General features: G+C 42.0%; 1 protein-coding gene across 3 annotated transcripts in view; it reads right to left on the bottom strand.

Moving 5' to 3' along the window:
* The window catches only part of MEI4 (meiotic double-stranded break formation protein 4), a 166,986-nt gene that overhangs the window by 40,130 nt on the left and 101,038 nt on the right, over positions 1-25,818 (bottom strand). For all 3 annotated transcript variants that reach the window (XM_075864163.1, XM_075864164.1, XM_075864161.1), the window contains exon 4: positions 14,320-14,448. In XM_075864163.1, the coding sequence (XP_075720278.1) occupies positions 14,320-14,448 (129 nt within the window). The remainder of the gene's footprint in view (positions 1-14,319; positions 14,449-25,818) is intronic.

Raw genomic sequence — 25,818 nt, 5'->3', positions numbered from 1 at the left:
AATTCGAGGCGTAAAACGCCTCCAATACGTCTCAAAATAGGTCGTGTGAACCCAGCCTTAGGGTATGTTCACACGCTTACTAAAAAACGTCTGAAAATACAGAGCTGTTTTCAAGGGAAAACAGGTCTTGATTTTCAGCCGTTTTTTAACCCCTTCTCCCTGCTTGCATTCTGGGCCCTAATGACCAAGCAATTTTTATCGTTTTTCCATTGTCAAATTCGAAGAGCTATAACTTTTTTCTTTTTGTGTCGACATAGCTGTATAAGGTCTTGTTTTTTGTGGGACAAATTGTATTTTTTAATAGCACCATTTTGGGGTACATATTATTTATTGATTAACTTTTATGAACTTTTTTTGGGGGGGGGAATAGAAAAAAAACTGACATTTTGCCCCACTTTCTTGCATCCTAAATTTACGCCACCGTGTGGTATAAATAACACAATAACTTTATTCAACGGGTTGTTACAATTGCAACAATACCAAATTTGTATAGATTTTATATGTTTTACTACTTTTACACAGTGTGCGTGGGGCTTAAGGCTACATGCACACAACTGTGCCCGTAATTACGGGCGCAACCGGCCGTTTTTACGAGCCGTGCTCCTATTATAAAGTATAGGAGCATGGTCCGTAAAATAAAAAAATAAGACGTCCTATTTTTTCGGCAGGTTTCTACATCACGGATACCCTCCCATAGACATATGGGAAGGTGTCCGTCGGCCATAGAAATGAAGGGGCCCGTAAATAAGGACTGTAATTACGGTCCGTAATTATGGGCGATTTTACAGTCGTGTGCATGGGGCCTTAGTGACCTTTCCACCAGTTGTTGACAGTCAGAATAGCGTAGACTGCTGCGCTAGTCTTTCCTGTAAGGCTTCATTCACATCTGCATTGGGGTCTCGTTCTGGCGTTCCGTCGAAGGTTTCCGTCAGAACGGGACCATGATTAGAAACAAACTGACACCGACGGAAATCAGAGGTTCCGTTTCCATCACCATTGATTTCAATGGTAACTGATCTGGTGCCCATGGTTTCCGTTTGTGTCTGTTTTGCACCGGACCCGTCGTTTTGCCAGAAGCAATATATATAGGGAGCAGTGACAAGTGGAGATTGATGGAAAGGGGTGATCTATAGTAGGGTGGTTGGAGGAATCAGGATTGTAAGCAATTTATAGAGCCACCCATTGATTGATTTCAAAATTACGAAATAGATCAGGAATACATGAGCCAATAGTTCCTTTTGTGATATGCAGTATATCAAAGTCAGGAACACCTATGCACCTATAAGATTTGTGAGGTACCAATACTTTATAGCCTATACTGGGGTGCTTGTCTTCCCAAATAAAACGAATGGCCAAAATTTAAAGTGTAGCTAAACGTTTGACAAACTTCTGACATGTCATAGTGACATGTCAGACGTTTGGATTGGTGGGGGTCCGAGCACTGAGACCCCCACCAATCGCTAGAACGAAGAAGATGAAGCGCTCGTGTGATTGCTCAGCCGCTTCGTGTTGGTTCGGCTGCCCCTGCCATATACTCACCAAGTCCTGGTGTTTTCAGGTGATAGGTCAGGTGACTGGACTGGTCTGGACTGCTCAACCCCAGTCACTATGGCGCCGCAAACCACCTGCCTCCTCCTAATGCTGATCGCTGCTGCAGCCGCCCGGCATACAGGGCGCATATCAGCAGCGATCAGATGTTTGGTACGGCTGCTCAGCGGTGCCCCCCTTCCCTACCTCAGAGTTGCGCCCGTTTACTATTGTACTATAATTACTATGAGGGATAATGTATAACAAACAGTGTGCAAGTAAATGTGCCACACAGGGCACAAAAACAGGACCATACAGGAGTGCAAATAACATACCAGAGCCATACAGGGCACAGATAACAGAACCATAGAGGGGCCAAATAACAGAAACAAACCAAGTGCAGATAACATAACCACATAGAGCCAAAATAAAATACCCACACAAAACATGCTTAACACAGAAATACAGGTCATAACATAATTTTAAATAAAAATAAAAGTGAAATAAATTATTAATTAAATTGGTTATATTACAAATGAACAACGTGCAAATTTCAATTAAATACAATTCGCACATGCCAAGTGCTTGCTGAACTTGATATCAAGGATCAGATGCTAACCCCAGTGAGACACCTGAGGCCAATCATGCGTCCGCATACTTTAACAACCAGGGTCAGGATTACAAATGCCTAGGTAATATCAGATGTACACTCAATAATGCACACAGCCACATTAATACATACATGCTTACCATGATTTTCTTGGCGTCTTCTATGCGAGCCACAAACAGCAGGTTGCTGGCACATCTGAAAAACCAAATGCCATACACAGCCGGTAGCGCTTACAGTCTCATTACCTCACGTCCACAGCAACTTCAGCCTCCTGATAGAGCATTATGTCCATCCACGCCCTTCCATACTAAAGCATCATCTGCCACCTCATAGCACCATGTCTCCCCCCTCACAAAACAATCTCCTCCTATCCTCACCTGCACCAACACATACTCCCCTCACAAAATCGTATCCTCCTCCCACATTCACAACTTATTCTTTCCCCCTGTACCATGATACCTTCGCCTTCACATCACCATCTCCTCCTCTACCTGCTGCAGCACGACATCCCCTCCTTACAGCATTTTATCTCCTCCCCCTCACATGACAACTTTTCCATCTCATCCCCTGCAAAACTATTTATTCCCACTCTCTCCTGCAGCACCACTTTCCCTGACTCCCTCCTGCAGCACCACAAGTCCCCTCCCCCTGGAATGATCATCCCCCTGCTTGCATCTTTGCATCTTTACTACCTTTCTTTCCTTGCTGTATGACTTGCAGGAGCTATTAGCAGTTCTTAAGAGGTGGCTTGGAGCATATTAACAGCAAACCATATTACCAGCAGACTCACCTTCTCCTCTCACATGAAATAAAGTGCAGGAGCTGCGTAACAGCTGTTGATGGCTCCTGCAACACACACAATGTGAAAGGGAAGAAAGTAGGAGCCGCCACTGTGGGAGTTGGACTGGAAGCTACAGAGGTCATGTGATGTTTGGAGAATATACTCCAACAAGGAAGCAAAGAAAAATGGGGGTTTCCAGAAAAGTGCTGCTGATATCCAGAGGGTTTAGGATCAAAGTTATTTATTATTAATTGAATAAAAGTTTGTAATAAAATCCATAAATTATGTGGCTACGCGTTTCAACACCGTGCTGGTATCTTCATCAGGCCATTACAAACAAGGAAATAAGCACATTCATATATATATATATATATATATATATATATACATAAAAAACAAGTAAAAAAAACACTAAAAAGTGATGAGTCATGGGCACTCTGATGTCATACAGGTTCAAAGGTTTCAACTTTGACAAGCAGTGGAGAGGACCGATAGTCAGGCTGGCTGTCAGCAGGTGAAAATGCAGTAATATACTTATATATTGTTTCAAACGTAAGACCAATCCTGAGTGTTTACAAAAGAAATAAGGTAATAATTTGTTGCCAAAAACGCTTCCTGTGCCGTTGGTGTAATCAGTTCGAATTCTTACTGATTATAATCACTGAGTTTATTAGATATCATAGATTTATTTTATCAGTTCTATTCACTTTATTCTTTGTTCCCTCACAGTTCCATTACTGCAGCACTTTCCTATCTTGAAATGACCTAAAGCACTGATCACCCTGAGATTCCCGATTCATAAATAGAATACCAAAATTTCATTAAAGACTGACACACAAGTAGAACGGTAGTAGATAAGAAGCAGGGGGTATCATTTCTTCAATAGAAGACAACCACAGATATAATAACGTTACTAATGACAATCTTGGATTAATTTCAACATTTCTAATCTTGTTTTCTTTGTGTGAACAAACCAAAACAGAAAAAAATTAAGAAGAATGAACATAAAAACGAAGATACCAAAAATGAGAGATGATGTAATAGTGTATAGACCAATCCTACCAATGGGATTTCATAGGTTAGTCTCTATCATATCATTCAGACCATTCGGTTGTAACACGGATAATTTATAAATCCAATAGCTCTCTCTTTGTCTCAACTTTTGGAATAAATTAGGCACAGTACTGGGGATTTGTCGTATGGGAGTAATTGTCAGCCCATCGCTTTAAGAATTATGGTGCATGGCAAAATGGCGAGAGACTCCATGTTTGAAGTAACCAGAATTAATGTTAGACCTATGCTTATTGGTACGTGTCCATAGGGCCTGTGTTGTGCGGCCTAGTACTGTGCCTAATAGATGCCAACAGTTGAGATGTTGAATTTCTAATGTTGAACTTACTGTTATTATAATCATATAGGCAATAGTCCGCATTACAAAAACAAAATAACCCAAAAATATATCAAAACAAAAGTACATGTTAATACCAAAATCTCTTGCTTCAACTTTTGGAGAAACCCAAATCTCTTGCATGCCTGCAAGGGAAATCAAAATGTTGCGAAGCTTTCTTCCTTGCATAATAGTAGGCTATGTAACAATTGACAACAGTATATGCCATTTGCTGACTATACGCAGTCTGCAGCCTGTTATTGGACATGTTTGGAAACATGGACTTTTTTTGAATTTTCCAAGCAGACCTGTAGTAGATTCAGATGATTCTGTCAATTATTATTATTATTACCCTTAACCCCTTAAGGACACAGCCTGTTTTGGCCATAGAGAGGCTCTGTCACCAGATTATAAATGCCTACATAATATGATCGGTGCTGTAGTGTAGATAACAGTTTTTATTTTGAAAAACAATAATTTTTTAGCAAGTTGTGAACAATTTTAGATTTATGCTAATTGTGTACAGAGAAGTGTAAAGAGCTGACCAATCAGCGTCATACATTTCTCTCCATTCATGTCATGCTGTAAATTACAGCACAGCGTGCTCTCGCGAGGCTCTGGCCTCTTTAAGGACACAGCCAATTTTTTCAAATCTGACATTTGTCACTTTATGTGGTAATAACTCTGGAATGCTTTTATGTATCCAAGCGATTCTGAGAATGTTTTCTCATGACACAATGTACTTTATGTTAGTGGTAAAATTTGGTCGATATAATCAGTATTTATTTGTGAAAACCCCAAAAAATTCAGAGAAAATGTGCAAAAATTTTTCTAAATTGAAATGTATTTGCTTATAAGACAGATAGTAATACCACTCAAAATAGTTACTAGTTAACATTTCCCGTATGTCTACTTTATGTTTGCATTGTTGTTTTTAAAAGTCCTTTTAAAATTTCTAGGACGTTACAAGGCTTAGAACTTTAGCAGCAATTTCTCACATTTTCAAGAAAATTTCAAAGGGCTATTTTTTCAGAGACCAGATCAGTTCTGAAGAGGCTTTGAGGGCCTTATATATTAGAAAGTCCCCATAAATCACCCAATTTGAAAACCTAGACCCTTATAAGCATTCAAAACAGCATTGAGAAAGTTTCTAAACCCTTTTGGAGTTTCACAGGAATTAACCAGTTCAGGACCGGGCTATTTTGAGCCTTCAGGACCAGACACCGTTTAGCCCTTTTTAGCACGTGTTAGTTAAATGGCTATAACTTTTTTATTTGTTGGGCTAACTACGTGATTTTTGCGACGTTTTTTCCGTAGACAATGCAGGTTTCTTTTTTTATCGTTTTTATACACACCTTTTTTGCGATTTTAGAATTTTTATTCATAAAGTTTGAAAATAATAGTAAAAAAATAAGCTTTTTTACGTTTCAGCTATTTTTTCTTGGTAATAACATAGTTTTACCCTAAAATAGACCTTTTATTTGTGATCGTCATTGTCTACCGTAAATTTTAATATATTACATGTCTATATTAAGGTAATTGGGTCAGCGCTAGCGTTACAAAAATGATTGGCGGGGGGGGAATGTTTTTTTTTTTGGGGTGGGTATTTTATGTGTATTTATTATTAAAAAAAAATTGCACTTGACTTTACTATTTTTTTATTACTATCGTCTGTCCCTCAAAGGTCAAAAAAGACCTTTGGGGAACTTTATATATATTTTTTTCTTTCTTTTACACCAGGCTTTTCTCCTGTAACTGGGACTGCACAGCAGCCCCAGTTACAGGGGAAATCAGCTCTCTCATAGTGACGATTGTCAATAATAGGGCTGTGCTGGGTCTTGTAAGACCCAGCAGCAGTCTGTCAGTAACAGCACCCGGTGATCATGTGACCAGTCACATGATCACCGGGAGGAATAGAGACAGCGCCGCTGCCGCTGTCTCTATTCCTATACACAGCTTTCATTGAGCGCTGTGTAAAAAGACATTGGAGAAGACAGAAGCAACGAAAGCTGCTTCTATCCTCTCGGCAGTCACTGACAGCCGGAGATCCGAGATTCAGCTGCCCGATCGCGTGGGCAGCAAGGTAAAACCCGAGCCGTAAAAAGTCTATGTTTCGGGTTTTAAGGACCCTGACCATAAAAACATAGCCAGTGGTCGGGAACCAGTTAAAGAGACTCTGTCACCACATTATAAGTGCCCTATCTCCAGGGCTGGTCCTAGGATAGATGGCGCCCTGTGCGAAATTCTCTTTCGGCGCCCCACCCCACAGTGCCATACAGTCTCCCACCTCCCCCTTGTAGACAGTGCCCCCAAACAAAAACAAAAATTGTTCTCACCTAGGTCCTGTTCCCATGACGAACTGAGCAGCTCCATGACGGGATCCTGTAGCCTAGTACAGAGTTTCCCAACCTTTTCAGACTCGAGGCAGCACTGGAAAAATAACATTTCCTCAGGGCCCCCCTACCAAAAATTGTTTAGAGAAAGACAGAAAATGGCTAAGAGCAAGCACTACACTCGTAGGGTATGTTCACACACGTTTTTTGTAAGGCAAAAAAAATCTGCCTCAAAATTCCTTCAGGAACGGACAGCGTTGTTTGACCTTTTTTTGTGTTTTTTCTTAAGCTGTTGAAGCGAATGCAAAAGACGCTGGCAAAAAAGCACCAAACGTGCGCCGCAGGTATTTTCTGCCTCCTATTAATTTCAATTGGAGGTCAGAGGCGAAAACCACTTGAAGACCATCAGTCCCCTACTCACAGTAAAATCACCATCAGCCCGCCACTCACAGTAAAATGACCATCAGCCCACCACTCACAGATTCCCCCTGTAGGTAGCGCCACACAGTCCCTTGTAGGTAGCGCCACACAGCCCCCTTGTGGGTAGTACCACACAGCCCCTTGTAGGTAGCACCACAGAGCCCTCTTGTAGGTAGCGCCAGACAGCCCCCTTGTAGGTAGCGCAAGACAGCCCCCTTGTAGGTAGCGCCAGACAGCCCCCTTGTAGGTGGTGCCACAAAGCCCCCTTGTAGGTAGCGCAACACAGCCCCCTTGTAGATAGCGCCACACAGCCACCTTGTAGATAGCGCCACACAGCCCCCTGTAAAGAGCGTCACACAGCCCCCTGTAGAGTGCGCCACACAGTTCCCTGTAGGGAGTGTCACACAGCACCCTGTAGGGAGTGCCACACAGCCCCCGGGTAGGAAGTGCCGCACAGCCCCCGGGTAGGAAGTGCCGCACAGCCCCCTGCTATGGAGTGCCACACACCCCGCTGGTAGGGAGTGCCGCACAGACCCCTGGTAGGGAGTGCCGCAAATACCCCTGGTAGGGAGTGCCACACAGCCCACAGTCCCCTGGTAGGGAGCGCAACACAGCCCCCTGGTTGGTAGTGCCCCACAGCCCCCTGGTTGTTAGTGCCACACAGCCCACAGCCCCCTGGTTGGTAGTGCCCCACAGCCCGCTGGTTGGTAGTGTCCCACAGCCCACAGCCCCCTTGTAGTGCAAGGACTACGAAAAAGGACAACTGTGCAGGAGCACACAAAATACCCAGCTTTCCCAGCCATCAAATAAATGTGTGGAAATAAACTAAGATATAACTTTTATTTAGTCTAGCTAAAGGATTAATCCTGCACAGTTGTCCTTTTTTGTAGGTAGTGCCACACAGCCCCCTTGTAGATAGAACCCTCCCCCACCCCTTCCAGTATAGATAGCGCCACTGTAGCTCCTTTAGCGCTGCTTGATGTCTCTGTCCATATATGGACAGTGACATCAGGGGAAACTCCTGAAGCGGAATCCCCGTCCACAGCGTTGCCGACGCTGTGACCGTCGATTACACTCCAGGAGAAGCTCCTGTCATCTGTGTCCATGACGTCATTGGCTTCTCCTGGAGTGGAATCCCCGGTCATAGCGTCTGCAGGTAAGATCGACTTACCTGCAAACGCTGATGCTGCTGCAGAATCAACTGTAGCCTCTGGTGCCGATGTGGCCGTCACGATGCAGGACCTGTGAGTGACGTCACAGATCTGCACTGTCAGAAGCTGGGCGTTATGAAGAGAAGAGGATGTTACTTCTCTTCAAAGCGCCCAGCTAGTAAAAGTATTAAAAACGCCCCGATGTACGCACCTAATACACGCCCACTTGGACTTTTACTTTTAAACACACCCACTTGGACTTTTGCAAGCCTCATTTGCATAACTACAAAAATGGTCATAACTTGGCCAAAAATGCTTGTTTTTTTAAAATAAAAACGTTACTGTAATCTACATTGCAGCGCCTATCTGCTGCAATAGCAGATAGGGGTTGCAAAATCTGGTGACAGAGCCTCTTTAATGACCAAACAATTTTTTTCGCTTTTCCATCGCCGCATTCAAAGAGCTATAACTTCTTTATTTCTCTGTTGACATAGCTGTATGAGGACTTGTCTTTTGCGGGATTAGTTGTAGATTTAATGGTACTATTGTGGGGTATATAAAAAAAAAATGATTAACTTTTATAAACTTCTTTTGGGGGGAATAAGAAAAACAGCAATTCTGCCATTGTTCTTTGTGTTTCAAATTTGCGCTGCTCACCGTGCAGCGTAAATAAGTTGTTACCTTAGTTCTGTGGGTTGATACGATTATAACGATACCACATATGTATAGATTTTTTATGTTTTACTACTTTAGCACAATAAAAACACTTTTGAACTAAAATTATTTGTTTTTGCATCGTCGCTTTCCAAGAGCCATAACTTTTTTATTTTTCCGTATGTAGCGATATGTGGACTTGTTTTTCACGGGATGAGATGTAGTTTTCATTGGTTTTCATTGGTACTTTTTTTTACACTTCCACTAAAATAAACAACACTTTTTAATGGAAAAAGTGTTTTATTAATAATTTTTATTTAAAGAGGCTCTGTCACTAGTTTAGTAATGCTGCCCTATCACCTAGTTAATCTAAGGCCCTGTTCACACAGAGTTTTTTGACGAGTTTTTTGGGGCAGAAACCACACCAAAAAACTCCTCAAAAACCGCCCGAAAATGCCTCCCATTGATTTCAATGGGAGGCAGACGAGTTTTTTTTCCACGAGTAAAAAAAACTCGTCGTGGTAAAAAGAAGCAACATGACCCATCTTGAGGCGGTTTCCTCCTCCAAAACCCCATTTCAATGAGTCAGAAAGAGGAAAAAAAAACTTGACGAGTGTTTTGACGAGTTTTTGTCAAACCACTGTGCAAAAACCTACTGGAGCAGTTTTTGCAGGAGGAATTTTCCTCCTGCAAAAAACTCTGTGTGAACACAGCCTAATAGGCGCTGTCACACTGATAATGCTAGTCAAAATTGTGTCCCAAAAGTTTTATTATTTTAAAAGTTATGAGTTTTTTTCTAAATATGCAAATGAGGCTATACGAGGCAAGTGGGTATCAATACTAGCGATTCTCCTGAGGTGGAGCTACCTCACAGTCTCTAACACTGTCCTATCAGCATAAGGGTATGTTCACACGGCCTATTTACGGACGTAATTCGGGCGTTTTTGCCCCGAATTACGCCCGAAAATAGCGCCTCAATAGCGCTGACAAACATCTGCCCATTGAAAGCAATGGGCAGACGTTTGTCTGTTCACACGAGGCGTATATTTACGCGCCGCTGTCAAAAGACGGCGCGTAACTAGACGCCCGCGTCAAAGAAGTGACCTGTCACTTCTTTGGCCGTAATTGGAGCCGTTATTCATTGACTCCAATGAATAGCAGCGCTAATTACGCCCGTAATTGACGCGGCGTTCAAGCGCCTGCACATGCCGCTACGGCTGAAATTACGGGGATGTTTTCAGGCTGAAACATCCCCGTAATTTCAGCCGTAACGGACGCCCTCGTGTGAACATACCCTAAAACTGCTTCAGACCGTATGAGAGACTGAGGCTTGAGAGAAGGGAGATCACTTCAAATAGCCATATCTCTGGCTGTGGACCACCTAGAACAGATTCTAATCTTTCATATGGCACCAGGATCGCAGTTCTATAAACTACACGATCACGATGTGTTGCTGGGCTGGGAAGAGGAGAACTGTATGACGCTGATTGGACATACAGAAAACATTACACCGCCTAGAGTGAAAAGAAAGAGTTACCTCCCATTTGGCAAGTATAGACAAATTACCATATTTAGAAAAATTCTGATAACTTTGCAAATAATAAACGTTTTTGAAAGAATTTTTACACTGCAGTTATCAGCATCATAGCGCCTATTAGATTAGTTAGGAGATAGGGAATTAATAAACTAGTGACAGATTCTCTTTAACGTGAATTACTTATTTTTCAGTCCCACTAGGGGACTTCACTATGCGATCTTTTGAATGCAGATATAATGCTTTGGGCTACTTAGTATACCAAAGCATTATTGCCCGTCAGTGTAAAACTGACAGGGTATTAGGCCATGCCACTGGCACGGCCCAATAGGCATAAAGCTAGGCATGGCCTGGGGGACTTTTAGGCCCCCGGCTGACATGGCACCCCATTGGAGGCCCGTGTACGCATTTGCAGGCTGCCAATGGGTAACAGAGGGAGCCCCCTCCCTCTGTAAACCACTTAAATGCTGCAGTCACTATTGACCGCAGCATTTAAGAGGTTAAATGGCCGCAATCTAAAGAAACTTTGATCCCTACTTTTAGAGCAGGAGCCCGAGCACCCGCTCCAGTCTGCACAGGACACCTGTGCAGGACTTCGACTAGGCTGCCGAAAAAAGGCAGCGACCTAGCCGAAGGCCCCTTGGTGACCACAGTAAAAAGGCACACTGGTGGTCACTAAGGGGTTAATATAGTTGACATAAGCAATAAATTCAAATCCATTTAAATACTTAATGTTATAACTGCGCTGTACTGTACTGTGTCTCTGACAAAAAAAAAAAATGCTAATTTTGTAAAAGACCATTATGTCATTTTATACATTATAATGATACTGTACTGTATAAAAGATCTCCAACCAAAATGTGTATTTATGTAACCTTGGCTTTCCTCTTTTTGCAAACATATTTTGTTCACATATAAGCCGTAATTTCAGTGGATGCATTTAAGATGCACTTCACTTAAGATAAACGCTGTTTTTTGAAGAAAAGCTTCAGATAGAGGAGATGGAGATTTTGTGATCTGTCATTATTGAAACCGCCAATAAAAATTCTCATTCATAGCCATTACATGTTGAGCATAATAAATCAACAAAACTCAGGGATAAGAATGTTTTATTTATTAGCCAACTTCCAGTGCATTCATTATGCCTCTTATTAAATGGCAGTATTTCCAAAAGGTGAAAAGGAGTCCTGGAGGTTCACAAGAAATGGCTCATTTTGAACCGAATGCTTGTTTTTTTGTTTTCAGTTGGGAAATGTTTGCGATTCTAAATTATTACTAAACAAATAGTAGTTCAATTATTTCCTAAATGTAAATATACATTTAATAATTTCTCAAAATAATCATAACAACTGGAACTGTATGAATTACTTCAAGTATATTTTCAAAAAGTACAGATATCTTTTCGTTTTAGTCAATCACATTTCAATGGCTAATAGATAGCTACTTTCTGTACAGTTCATCTAGGTGCTTTTTTTTTTTTTTTTAAAGCACTGAAATCATAAGCAGCAAGTAGTAAAAAAAATTCAAATGTCTAATTATTTATGGAAGACAGAAAGGACAAAGCATTGGTAAAATGGGCAGCAGGGGCATTTAAAGAGTCCAAGTGGATGAATTTAGGATGGATTTGAGAAGACGTAAACGGTCTTCAAGTACTTCAGTAATCTTTAAGTCAATCATATTTCCAAGGTTAATCGCTACACTATATACTACCGTTCAAAAGTTTGGGGTCACCCAGTCAATTTTGTGTTTCCATGAAAACTCACACTTCTATTTATCAAATGAGTTGCAAAATAACTAGAAAATATAGTCAAGACATTGACAAGGTTAGAAATAATGATTTTTATTTGAAATAATAATTTTCTCCTTCAAACTTTGCTTTCGTCAAAGAATGCTCCATTTCCAGCAATTACAGCATTGCAGACCTTTGGCATTCTAGCTGTTAATTTGCTGAGGTAATCAGGAGAAATTTCACTCCATGCTTCCAGAAGCCCCTCCCACAAGTTGGATTGGCTTGATGGGCACTTCTTGCGTACCATACGGTCAAGCTGCTCCCACAACAGCTCTATGGGATTGAGATCTGGTGAATGCGCTGGCCACTCCATTACAGATAGAATACCAGCTGTCTGCTTCTTCCCTAAATAGTTCTTGCATAATTTGGAGGTGTGCTTTGGGTCATTGTCCTGTTGTAGGATGAAATTGGCTCCAATCAAGCGCTGTCCACAGGGTATGGCATGGCGTTGCAAAATGGAGTGATAGCCTTCCTTATTCAAAATCCCTTTTACCTTGTACAAATCTCCCACTTTACCAGCACCAAAGCAACCCCAGACCATCACATTACCTCCACCATGCTTGACAGATGGCGTCAGGCACTCTTCCAGCATCTTTTCAGTTGTTCTGCGTCTCACAAATGTTCTTCTATGTGATCCAAACACCTAAAACATCGATTCGTCTGTCCATAACACTTTTTTCCAATCTTCCCCTGTCCAATGTCTGTGTGCTTTTGCCCATATTAATCTTTTCCTTTTATTAGCCAGTCTCAGATATGGCTTTTTCTTTGCCACTCTGCCCTGAAGGCCAGCATCCCAGAGTCGCCTCTTCACTGTAGACGTTGACTCTGGCGTTTTGCGGGTACTATTTAATGAAGCTGCCAGTTGAGGACCTGTGAGGCATCTATTTCTCAAACTAGACTCTAATGTACTTGTCTTGTTGCTCAGTTGTGCAGCGGGGTTGTGCACTTCTCTTTCTACTCTGGTTAGAACCTGTGTGTGCTGTCCTCTGAAGGGAGTAGTACACACCGTTGTAGGAAATCTTCAGTTTCTTGGCAATTTCTCGCATGGAATAGCCTTCATTTCTAAGAACAAGAATAGACTGTCGAGTTTCACATGAAAGCTCTCTTTTTCTAGCCATTTTGAGAGTTTAATCGAACCCACAAATGTAATGCTCCAGATTCTCAACTAGCTCAAAGGAAGGTCAGTTTTATAGCTCCTCTAAAAAGAAAAACGGTTTACAGCGGTGCTAACATAATTGCACAAGGGTTTTCAAGTGTTTTCTAATCATCCATTAGCCTTCTAACACAGTTAGCAGACACAATGTACCATTAGAACACTGGAGTGATGGTTGCTGGAAATGGGCCTCTATACACCTATGTAGATATTGCATTAAAAACCAGACGTTTGCAGCTGGAATAGTCATTTAGCACATTAACAATGTATAGAGTGTATTTCTGATTAATTTAATGCGGTCTTCATTGAAAAAAACTGTGCTTTTCTCTCAAAAATAAGGAAATTTCTAAGTGACCCTAAACTTTTGAACGGTAGTGTATACATGGAGGCAGACTGAGAACTCTCTGAACTCCTGGGCAATATAAGACAAAATGCCCCTTAGCAGCCACAAAACATTTGTATTTATTGTTTTATTTTAAAACTTAAATTCAAAGTTTATCTTTTATCATGCTTGGTTTACAACTAATCGGATTTTAATGGGATTAACCCGGATTTTTCAAATTGATGGTCTATCCTAAGGATAGACCATCAATATTAAATCGGTGGGGTCAGACACTTGACAACCCCGCCGATCAACTGTTTGAAGGGGGCCTTTTCATTATTTACATCGATTTTATATTTGCTTGTACACTGTTACTTTTGTAGCAGCTGTGCAAGGTTTCGCAGCATTGTCCCATTCGATTGAATGGGATAGTGTTTCGATAACTTGCACAGTCGTTACAAACGTAACAACGTGTGCAAGTAAGGATATATAAAATGGGAGCTACATAAACCTCTACGTAGTAAACTCTCCCTATTGGTGACATTGATGTAGTTAAAAAAGTACAGTATATTCAAGCAAATAAAAAGTTTCTCTACCATATGTTAAGTCGAATAACAGCAGAATTGCTTTAGAAATTAATAAAATAGGAGTAACAAACCTGTGGCTGGAGAAGATCATCCACACAATGCTTTACTTCTGAAAATAGTAGATTTATTAATGGTCCCTGGAACATGTGACATTTTCCCAGCTGATTTAGACCATCCATTTTGAATTGCTGCATCTGAAACTAGAAAAAAAAAATGTATAGGAATAAAAAAAATGAATATGAATCTATATTGCACTCTTGTCCTATGTGAGTGGATGGAGCAGGGCGGCTGTCGGGTGAATGAGCACAATGTCAGTTATCTTACAGTAGGTCTATGGCTACCTTAAATTCCCTGGAAAAATATTCATCAGTATATTAGTATTTATCTCTTTGGTTTGGTCTGGGCACAAAGTATGTATGTATTTATGTAGTTTTATTTATACATATATTTTTATTTATAGGACTCTCATTTAAAGGTTTAATCTCCTTATGCAACCCCTATTAAAACATAATAACATATAGCAAAAATGAATATTCTTGTTCTCCTAATACTCCAATAACATCTCAGAGCACCATTCACTCCTGCAGCCTTTCCTTATGTCTCCAGACCTTGACTCACCACCGATCCTCTTGTCTTCACTAGACACGTAGGGTATCCGTGTACGTGGCATACTTTTGTTCTAGGTTTTAAAGTTTTCATGGCTACTATTCCCTACTGGTGTGAAAAATGAAGCTTTTTATGGACCAGCAGCATATGTTGGTAATAAAGCAGGAGCTGTTTTTGAATGCAGTAAGGTGTCTAGTTTCAGAATATACAGTATGTGTGGGGGAGTTCTTAGTGGTAAAGTGTGAAAAAAGCTAAACAGGGTTATGACTGGTTATCATTTTTGCCATTTACAAAGAATCTAGTAAAGCAAACTTTGAGGTTTGCAGTATTCATAATGCTATTTTAGTATTTTATGGTTGTTATACCTTGTATCTGTGAAAATTTGGACTGTAAAGTATCATTTCTGTGGGGGGTTTTGCATCAAAAATTCTGTTGGTCTTTTGCTTTTAGAAAACTGTATACATTTAAGCAAGCTTTCAAACTACTTCAACTTGGTTACCATTATTGCCATTCCCTAAATATCCTGTGCAATTGTAGATGTGTGTCGCAGCAAACAAGCACCAAATCATAACATTTTCAACACAAACCATAGGCCTCATGCACACAACCGTAGCCCGGCCGTGATTTTCAGGTCGGCCGGCAGCAGTGTCACCCGCAAGCCGCCCGCGGGCTGTGCACATGGCCGCGTCCATTATTTCCTATGAGCCTGGACCGCAGAACACGGCCGTAATAAGGCATGCCCGTCCTTTCTGTGGTCCAGGCTCCTGGGCCATGCGCGGACCGTGGAAACCACGGTCGTGTGTATGGCCCCATAGGAATGAATGGGGCCGCAATTCTCCCGTGGATTTTCAGGGGAATTGCGGCCGCAAAAGCACGTTCGTGTGCATGAGGCCTTAGTGTTGCCGTGACATTCTTTCTGAAAAGCAAAGGTTTCCTCCTGGCACACCTCTCCTGTTTGTCTTCAGAAGTGGCGAATGCTATCTGTAGGTTCTGTGGTTATATTCTGGGATTCTTAGAGACTTCCTTCTGCATCTTGCACTCAGACTGAGTTTTGTTGTTGTTTGTAATCTCCTCTTGTAGCTCCTGGGCCTGAATGCAAAAATCAGGCGCTTGCTGCTAAGTAGATAGCGCCAACACAAAGTTATAGCAGAGGAAGAGTTATCTCGCGAGATTACGCGGTAAATGACAGGTTACAACGAGAGCGTCCTCTGCTGTAACTACCACAGACAGAGTAACGAAGTGCAGAGATTGTGAATAGACATCCCGTGGAATGTCTATTCACTGTCTAAACACTTCAGTATCGTTAATGTGTTAGTATCACAGCACATAGCGATCTAAAAGGATCCCTATTCGCTGCCTAAATGAATGGAGAGCAGTGCATGATGCTGATTGGTCAGTGTCATACACTCCTTTGTACAACGCCCACTTGGTCTAAAGTAAAAACACGCCCACTTGGGCATTAAGCAACTCATTAGCATAAATCTATAATCGCTAATAAAGTGGTGAAAACAGATCGTTTTTTTTAATAAAAAGCACTGCTGTCACCTACATTATAGCGCCCATCTCCTTATGTAGGAGATAGGGCTCTTATAATTTGGTGACAGAGCCTCTTTAACATGTAATTTTTACCCCATGGTGAACTGTGAATTTTTTCCAGATTCCCAGTACATTATGTGGTACAACAAATCATGCCGTCAAAAACAACTTGTCCCGAAAAAAACCCAAGCCCTTATACGGCTTTATCAACACACAGGACCCACCGACACTGAACCTGTCAGGTCCGCGTGAATAACGGATTCAGTGTAAAACGAGAGATACAAAAGTAAATTTTTTTTTAATAAAGACTAATTACAAAGTTACACTAAACACATTGACTAATCTATTTATTAACAAACAAAAAAAATGGACTCAAAAGGTGTCCATAGCCTTTAACCCCTTAGTGACCAACAATACGCCTTTTCACGTTCGTCACTAAGGGGCCTTAGGCTAGGCTGACGCCTTTTCACGTGAGCCTAGTCAGTCCTGCACGGGTCTCCCGATGACAGTTGAGCTCCTGCTCCAACGCCTGCGATCGAAGTTTACTTCAATCGTTTCCGTTTATCTCGTTAAATGCCCCCGTCAATAGCGACCGCGGCATTTAACTTGTTTACAGAGGGAGTGAGCTCCCTCTGTCACCCATCGGCAGCCCGCAAATGCAATCGCGGGTCTCCGATGGGTTGTCATGGCAGCCGGGGGCTTGATAAAAGCCCCCAGGTCTGCCCTGGACATATGCCTGTTAGGACACGCCGGAGGCACGTCCTAACAGATTGCCTGTCAGATTTACACTGACAAGCAATAATGCTCTGGTATACGAAGTATACCAGAGCATTATAGCAGCGATCTGAATATCGCACAGCAAAGTCCCCTAGTGGGACTAATGAAATAAATAATAAATGTGAAATAAAGATTATTAATAAAAATTACAGTAAAAAACATAAATAAAACCATTTTTTTCTATTAAAAAGTGGTTTCATTTAGTAAAAGTGTAAAAAAAAAAAAGTACACATATATGGTATTGCCGCGACCGTAATGACTCCATTAATAAGGTTAATATGTAATTTAAACCGCAAGGTGAACACCGTAAAAAAAAAAAAAACGCAAAAAACAATGGCGAAATTGCAATTTTTTTCCATTGCCCCCCAAAAAACTCATAATAAAAATGAATCAATAAGTCCCATGCACCCCAAAACAGTACCAATCAAAACTACGTCTCGTCCCGCAGAAAACAAGCCCAAAAAAATCACTACATTGATGGAAAAATAAAAAACTTACGGCTCTTGGAAAGCGACGATGCAAACACAAATAATTTTAGTTCAAAAGTGTTTTTATTGTGCAAAAGTCGTAAAACATAAAAAACCTCTACATATGTGGTATCGCCGTAATCGTACCGACCCATAGAATAAAGGTAACATGTTATTTACGCACAGTAAACGGCGTCAATTTAAAAACGCATGTAAAAATGGTGGAATTTCAGTTTTTTTATATAATCCCCCAAAAAAAGTTAATAAAAGTTAATGAAAAAATTATATGTACCCTAAAATGGTGCTATTAAAAAGTACAACTAATCCCGCAAAAAACAAGTCCTCATACAGCTATGTAGATGAAAAAATAAAAAGTTATAGCTCTTTGAATGCGACTATAGTAAAACGAATAAAATTGTTAAGGATCTGCCAGGCACATCTTCTGTATCAACGCCCATAGGTAATCAGTCTGCACCTGCTTCTATGTCTGTGAGACTGACTCCATCTTCCACCACTCAGGATGGCAGGCTTAGGAGTGGGAGAGCCTATCACAGCCTGGCCAGACGGAGCTAGCTCCCGCCCTCTGTCTATTTATACCTGCCTTTCCTGTTCCTCCTTGCTTGTGATTCTTCTCGTTTGGTTTCCTGGCCCTGCTGCAGCTTCTTGTACCATTTGACCCTGCTTCATATTGACCCTGGCTTACTGACTACTCTCCTGCTCTGCGTTTGGTACCTCGTACACTCCTGGTTTGACTCGGCTCGTTCACTACTCTTGTTGCACACGGTGTTGCCGTGGGCAACTGCCCCTTTTCCCTTGCTTCTGTGTGCCCTTGTCTGTTTGTCTGTCGTGCACTTATTGAGCGTAGGGACCGTCGCCCAGTTGTACCCCGTCGCCTAGGGCGGGTCGTTGCAAGTAGGCAGGGACTGAGTGGCGGGTAGATTAGGGCTCACTTGTCTGTTTCCCTACCCCCATCATTACAAAAATAGCTTGGTCATTAGGGCCTAAAATGGGCTGGTCACTAAGGGGTTAATATATTTTTTCTGGGGTCTGTTTAGATTAGGGGTCTGATTAATTCAGGTGGTCTGATTAATATAGGGTTTCTGATCTGGAAACTGATTTAGAGGTCTGGTCTGATTTCTGAATTTATATAGGGGTTTGGTATAGGGTCTGAATTAATTTAGGGGTCTGGTCTGAGTTCTGAATTTATATAGGGATCTGGTATAGGTTTTGAATTAATTTAGGGGTCTAATCTGGGGGCTGAATTTATTTTTGTTGCTATAGAGGCTGGGGATGGCTGCAGAAGCAAGGGGCCAAAAAATGTCTGGTCCGCAAACTCTGCAGACGGTAGGAGAGGCTGCGATAACGGTCTGGATGGGATGGGGAAGAAAAGGAATGATAATTTCTGCAAAGACATCACCTGTAAGTCACTGAAATTAAAGAGGACCTGACAGCTCTCCGGACATGGCTGTTAGGCCGAGTTCACACAGGGCGGACACACTGCGTAAAAGCATGCAGCGTATCCACCCTCTGCACCGCAGAAAACCACACCAAACTGTGGTGCAGTTTTTCGCCTGGAATGTCCGCTATGGAAAATTGCAGACGTTTAATCCCAGGAGACCACTGCAGACTGTGATTGGCTGCAGCGGGGATCAAATGAGATGAAGAGTCATCCCAGGAGGCCGGCCCTCTGACGTCATCCAGGCCGGCCTACTAGGCTGATATTTCATCCCATGTGCTCGCCGCTACAGCCTGTGATTGGCTACAGTGGTCACATGGGATGAAACATCATCACAGGAGGAAGAAACACAGACTTCTGGTTGAGTATAATATTTTTTTATTTTTCTGAGTTGTGTTTTTTGCAGGGAAATCTCTACGAATCTGCCGCAAGAAACGCAACTGCTGTCTGTTGCGGGTTTTCACTGAATTCAATGGGGAAAACCGGCAACAAACAAGCAGCATTTACACAAATACAATTGACATGCTGCGGAATAAGATGTGAGCGTTTTTTTCCACACAGTATTGACGCAGCGTGTGGATGAGATTGCTCCTATCCTGTGTAGTCAAGTCGGCGTTAGATAAGCATGATGAGTGGTGTTTAAGGCCCTGTTCACAGAGAGTTTTGACACGTTTCTTGCCGCGGTTACGGTGGCAAAAGACGGCCGAAAGTGCCTCCCATTGTTTTTAATGGGAGGTGGAGGCGTTTTTTTTCTGTGAGCAGAAAAAAAAATGCTCAAGGCAAAAAGAAGCGACATGCCCTATTTTGAGGTGTTTTCCACCTCAAAAACCCCATTGAAATCAATCGAACGGCCGGCGCGTTTTATGTCAAAAACCGCTCGCTGTATTTTCCTTTGCCTGTTGAAGAAATAGATTTTAAAAAAGTGTCAAAAAAAAGCGTAAAAAAATGCCTGTGGTGCAAAACCACTTAAAAAAAAAAACCCTGATTTTTCCTGGCAGAATTTTCTGTCTGCATAAAACTCAGTGTGAACATACCCATTTGCCTCTTATTAATAAAACTCCTCAGTGCTCGTGTGCTGCATGGCCTGATAAAAATAAAATGTCCATGGAAAACCCCTTTAAAATTAGAATCAGAAGTATCAGATCCGCTAAAAATGTCTAAAACATTGTTAGGGCATGCCCAGACGTGGCGGAGTTCTGCATACACTGTCCGCATCAATGCCGCAAAGAATCTGCGTTGCAGATTCTGTTGCGGCTCTGCCTAAAATGGGCATTAAATTGATGTGGACTAGCCGTTCCGTATTGAGGGGAAGAGGGCTTCCCTTCTCTCTATCAGTGCAGGATAGAGATAAAGGACAGCCCTTTCCCTAGTAAAAGTAACAGAAATTCATACTTACCCGGCCATTGCCTTGGTGACGCGTCCCTCTCTTGACATCCAGCCCGACCTCCCTGGATGATGCGGCAGTCCATGTGACCGCTGCAGCCTGTGATTGGCTGCAGCCGTCATTTGGACTGAAACGTCATCCCGGGAGGCCGGACTGGAGGAAGAAGAGGGAGTTCTCGGTAAGTATGAACATCTATTTTTTTTACAGGTTGATGTAAATTGTGATAGGAAGTCACTGTCCAGGGTGCTGAAACAGTTACTGCCGATCGTTTAACTCTTTCAGCACCCTGGACAGTGACTATTTACTGACGTCGCCTAGCAACGCTACCGTAATTACGGGTGCACACACGTAGTCACCCGTAATTACGGGAGCCCCATTGACTTCCTCAGTCTGGCTGTAGACCTAGAAATACATAGGTCCAGCCAGAATGAAGAAATGTCATGTTAGTAAAACCAATACGCTCCGCAGCACACAACATCTACATAACATCTGCGGACTTCATTGCAGAATTTTGACTCTCCATTGAAGTCAATGGAGAAATTCCGCAACAAGTCCGCTATACGTCCGCAACAACCAGTGTATGCTGCGGACACCAAATTCCGCACCGCAGCCTATGCTCCGCAGCGGAATTCCAGAGCTATGGTCATGCCCTTAGAGAGAAACCCGTCCTATGGAAACCCCGAACATTTAGTTTATTTTGCCCTTTCTTGTTGAAATGTCTAAATCCCATGGAGATGTTGTAGGAAGATTTCAAAACAGACTTTGCATGCAAGAAAGCCCTCAAACATCCCACAGTGGAAAAAAATTCTCCATGGGAGAGTGGAAAAAGGGAAAAAATTCTCAGACTGAAAGACCGCTAAAAAGCTTGCTGGATGTTTCTACCAAAAGGGGCAATACCAGGTATTAGAGGAAAGGGTGCACTTATGTTTTTCACAGAAGGAAATGGCATGCCAATGTTTTGTGTGAAGTCAAAAAAGCATTTTTTTTTTATTGTTCATTTGTATAATCTTCATATACTGTTTGAATGAAGATCAAATATTGATATGTGAAAATATACTAAAAACATTACATGAGGTAAATTTTTCACATGAATGTACTGATGTAACCATCTTTAACGTCTCTCTGATAACCTGCTGAAGTGTAATATCACACAGCAAAAGCCATTGAAAAGTTATTGAAAAAGTCAAGATAAGAGATCTAGCCATTGCCTATTTATTGCGTTGAAACTCAAGGTAAAGACGGCTACATCTGTACTATATATCTGAATTATATTATGATCTTCTCTAATCCGGATTCCCACGTAACGGAAACGCTGCGGAATTTCCGCAATGGAATTCTGTTTGAAAATTCTGCTGCAATTACAGTAGCAGCAAAGTGGATGAGATTTTGAAAATGTCATTCCCAGGCTGCGGAAAAAAACCACAACGAAAACTTTCATAGATTGACCAGCGGTGTGGAATTTAAATCCGCAGCATGTCCATTTATGCTGCGTTTTCGTTGCTTTTCTGTTGTGGGTTTTCCTCATTGAATTCAATGAGGATGCAAAACCTGCAACAGAAAGCCAAGTGATGCGACTTTTAAGTGGAATGGCAACTCCTAAATCGCAACTCAGAAAAAAACTCGTCAAAAAAACTCAGTGTGAACAGGGCCTAAAGGAGTATTTGAGTTTCAGCATGTCCTTTCCAGACTGTCTCAAATAAGCTAGTTTAAAGGCTGGGTTCTCACGAGACAGATATTTACGTGATTTTTACGCAGCGTAAGCACACATACTTACCTCCTCCCTCCTCTGACGTCCGCTCCAGCCTCCCTGGATGATGTTTCAGACCATGTGACGTTGCAGCGGTTACATGGGATACAACGTCATCCCAGGAGGCCGGACTCCAGGAAGGAGGAGGGCGTTCTGGGTAAGCATGATTTTTTTATCTCTTCAGGCGTTGCGTTGCCGTTTCATTGCGGAAATTCCGCAGCGTTTACGCTATGTGACAACCCGGCCAAAGGGTAACTAAGCGTTCAACAAACTTCCTACATGTCATAGTGACATGTAGGAAGTTTGGATTGGTGGGGGTTTGAGCACTAAGACCCCCAACAATCACTAAAACGAAGCGGCAGAAGCGCTCGTGTGAGCCGCTTAGTTTTGGTTTGGCTTTTTCTGGAAAGCCGATGTAGAGGTGTACGAACTTATAGACTTTCTATTGAGTCCATACACGACTACGTTGATTTCGGGAAAAAGCTGAACAGAAACTAAGAGGCTCAGGGCTCACACGAGCGCTTCCGCGGCTTCCTTTTAGCGATTGGTGGGGGTCTCAGTGCTCGGACCCCCACCAATCAAAACTTCCTACATGTCACTATGACATGTCAGAAGTTTGTTGAACGTTTAGTTACCCTTTAACCTCTAAATGTGCAATTTCATAAATTGGTTGGAGCATTACACAGTCAGGAAATAAGCTTTCATAACGCACTTATCCCACTCAGATTCTAATTGTAAGTTGAGCCCCCTAAGGTCTTACGGAAATATCTTGCCCTTTTAAATAGCTCAGAGATAGGGGATATCTATTTTTTTACTGTGATCTTGTAACTCCCTATAGTTCTTTTATTTTTTTGGCTACAAATATACAAAACAGCTTTAGCTAGTGACCCTATACTAGATTTTCTTAGATTGTTTTTGTCCTCTCACCAAGAGAATGAAAAACGATATATCAGTGTTTAGAAAGGTAAGCACCTGGCAATAACTCAATAGTACACATATAAGTTTTATGGGTTGGCAATTTATCACAACCTTTTACTGAAAATAAAAAATAGAAAAACGTCAAGATAACTTACAGGGAGACCATTGAAAAAGACAACAACAGAACAATAAATAATGTGAACAATCAAGACTCCACTCGGTCACATCTCCCTGGTGCGAATCTACACTGGGATTGAGCCATAATAAGGCTACATGCACACGTAGCATAATTTGATTGTGGAAAATGCACATCAAAACCACAGATAAACACAGGTGATTCGGGTGGTAAAATCTGCCCTTAACCCCTTCTCAACATTTGTCGGATGGCTTCCCGCATTTTGCAGTATCCATACGACAAATGGTGGACACCGGCTCACCATCCCCCGGTGTGAGCTGTATGTTATAGCCGACATCCTGCTGTAATGGCGGGGACCGAAATTAGCTCCGATCCCCACCATTAACTCCTTAAATGCAGCGGTCAAAAGTGATCGCTGCATTTAAGGGGTTTGTTGCTCATCGGCACCCTAGCAATGAAATTGCCAGGGTGCCGGTGGCTGCAATGGCAACCGAAGGCCTAATACTGATGAGCCCGGTTGCCTAGTATGGAAGCCTTCCAGGCCCCGCCCGGAGGCAGGGCCGAAAAGGCTTCCGCAGGCGACAGAAATATGGCGCCGGCTCAAGAGCTGAGGGCGTGTCAAAAGGAAGTGCAATGTATTAAAAAAAACTGACAGTTGGACCTTCAATTCCCCTAGTGGGACTAAAACAAAGTGTAAAACAAAGTGAAAAAAAAAAGTTGTAAAACATATAATATCGCCCTTTTTCCCTTATCAAGTCCTTTATTATTGAAAAAAAATAATAAAACCGTAAATATTTGGTAACAGCCTGAACTATAAAAATTTTGTTATATATTCCACACAGTGAACAGCGTGAAAAACAATGCCAGAATTTGTGTTTTTTGGTCACTTTGCCCATAAAAAATTTGTAATAAAAAGTAATCAAGAAGTTGCATGTATTTAAAAATTGTACCTATAAAAACTATAGCTCGTCTTGCGAAAAACAAGCCCTCATACAGCTCCGTAGACTAAAATAATTAAAAAGCTTTGGTTCTCACAACATGGCGACAGAAAAAATACATGTAATATTATTGTGCAAAAAGTTGTAAAACAAAAAAAAAAGTGATATAAATTTGGTATCGCCGGAATCGTACTGACCTGCAGAATAAAGTTAACATGTAATTTATATAGCATGGTGAACACTGATTAAAAAAAAAACTAAAAAAGTATGCCAAAATTGCTGTTTTTTTGATCACCTTGCCTCCAAAAAAATAGGACAAAAAGTGATCCAAAAGTCTCATGTACCCCAAAATGGTACAAATAATAACTACAGCTCGTCCCGTTAAAAAACAGTCCTCATACCACTACTGTACATCAATGAAAAAATACAATTAGTTAAGGCTCCAATAAGTCAAGAAAGAAAATGCAATTGTGCAAGCCCGAGGGGAACATTTCTTCTGTTTCAAAAGGCGATTTATCAAGGCCCTAAAATTAGGGAACCAGGAAGGGTAGGGCTCAAACCTATCTGTAGGAAACGAGCGTGCCCATATTATACCAGGACAACACTTTCCCAACAAAATTTCCTAAACTGCAAAGGTGCAGAGCAGGGGCGTAACTAGGAAAGACTGGGCCCCATAGCAAACTCTTGACTGGGCCCCGCCCAGGTGCCACACGCAGCCTCCCTTATAGATAGTGCCCCCTGTAGATTGTGTCACACCCGACTTGTAGATAGCGCCCCAAACCTTCCCCTTGTAGATCGTGCCATACAGCCCCCCTATAATTATCGCCATAAAGCCCTCCCTGTGTATACTGCCATACAGTTCCCTCTGTACATAGTGCCACACAGCCCCCCCTTAGTAGATAGTGCCACATACAGACCCCTGTAGATTGCGCCACACACAGCCCCCTGTAGATAGTGAAACAGCCCTCCCCCTTGTAAATAGTGCCTTACAGCCCCCTAGTAGATAGTGCCACACAGCCCCTCCTTAGTAGTGCCACACAGCTCCTCCATGTGTATAGCGCCACACAGCTCCACCATGTGTATAGTGCCACACAGCTCCCCCTTGTGTATAGTGCCACACAGGCCCCCCTTGTATATAGTGCCAAACAGCCACCCCTTGTATATAGTGCCAAACAGCCCCCCAAGTAGTACAAGGCAATAGTGCATCCGAGAAAGTTGTATCAGCCAGGGGGATGTCAATGAAACATGGAAAGGGTTTGGAGGCAGGACTATGTGACTCTTCAGGATAGCGGCACCGCCCCATGACCCTTTAATTAGTAATTAGCATATAGTGTGCGCCGTTTTAAAAGTTGATTTTATAGATTTTGCTGCATCTGAAAAAAACATACATGTGGAAATATTGTCAGGTCCTGTATTACCGCATGGTGGCAGTTCAAGGGGTTAAAACTACCAGACAGGTTCCATTAAATATACAATGAATTGAAAACAATTCTATCTGCCCTGCAATTTTGTTATTATAAATGTAATCCTATATGATTACAGCTCCAGAACCAAGCGCATACATAAACACAGTACTAGAACCAAGCTCTGACATATATACAGTAC

The sequence above is a fragment of the Rhinoderma darwinii genome, chromosome 4 (assembly GCF_050947455.1).
Source record: "Rhinoderma darwinii isolate aRhiDar2 chromosome 4, aRhiDar2.hap1, whole genome shotgun sequence".
NCBI lineage: Eukaryota > Metazoa > Chordata > Amphibia > Anura > Rhinodermatidae > Rhinoderma > Rhinoderma darwinii.
Note: the sequence above shows the minus strand (reverse complement) of the source record. Positions and strands in the feature narration are given on the sequence as shown.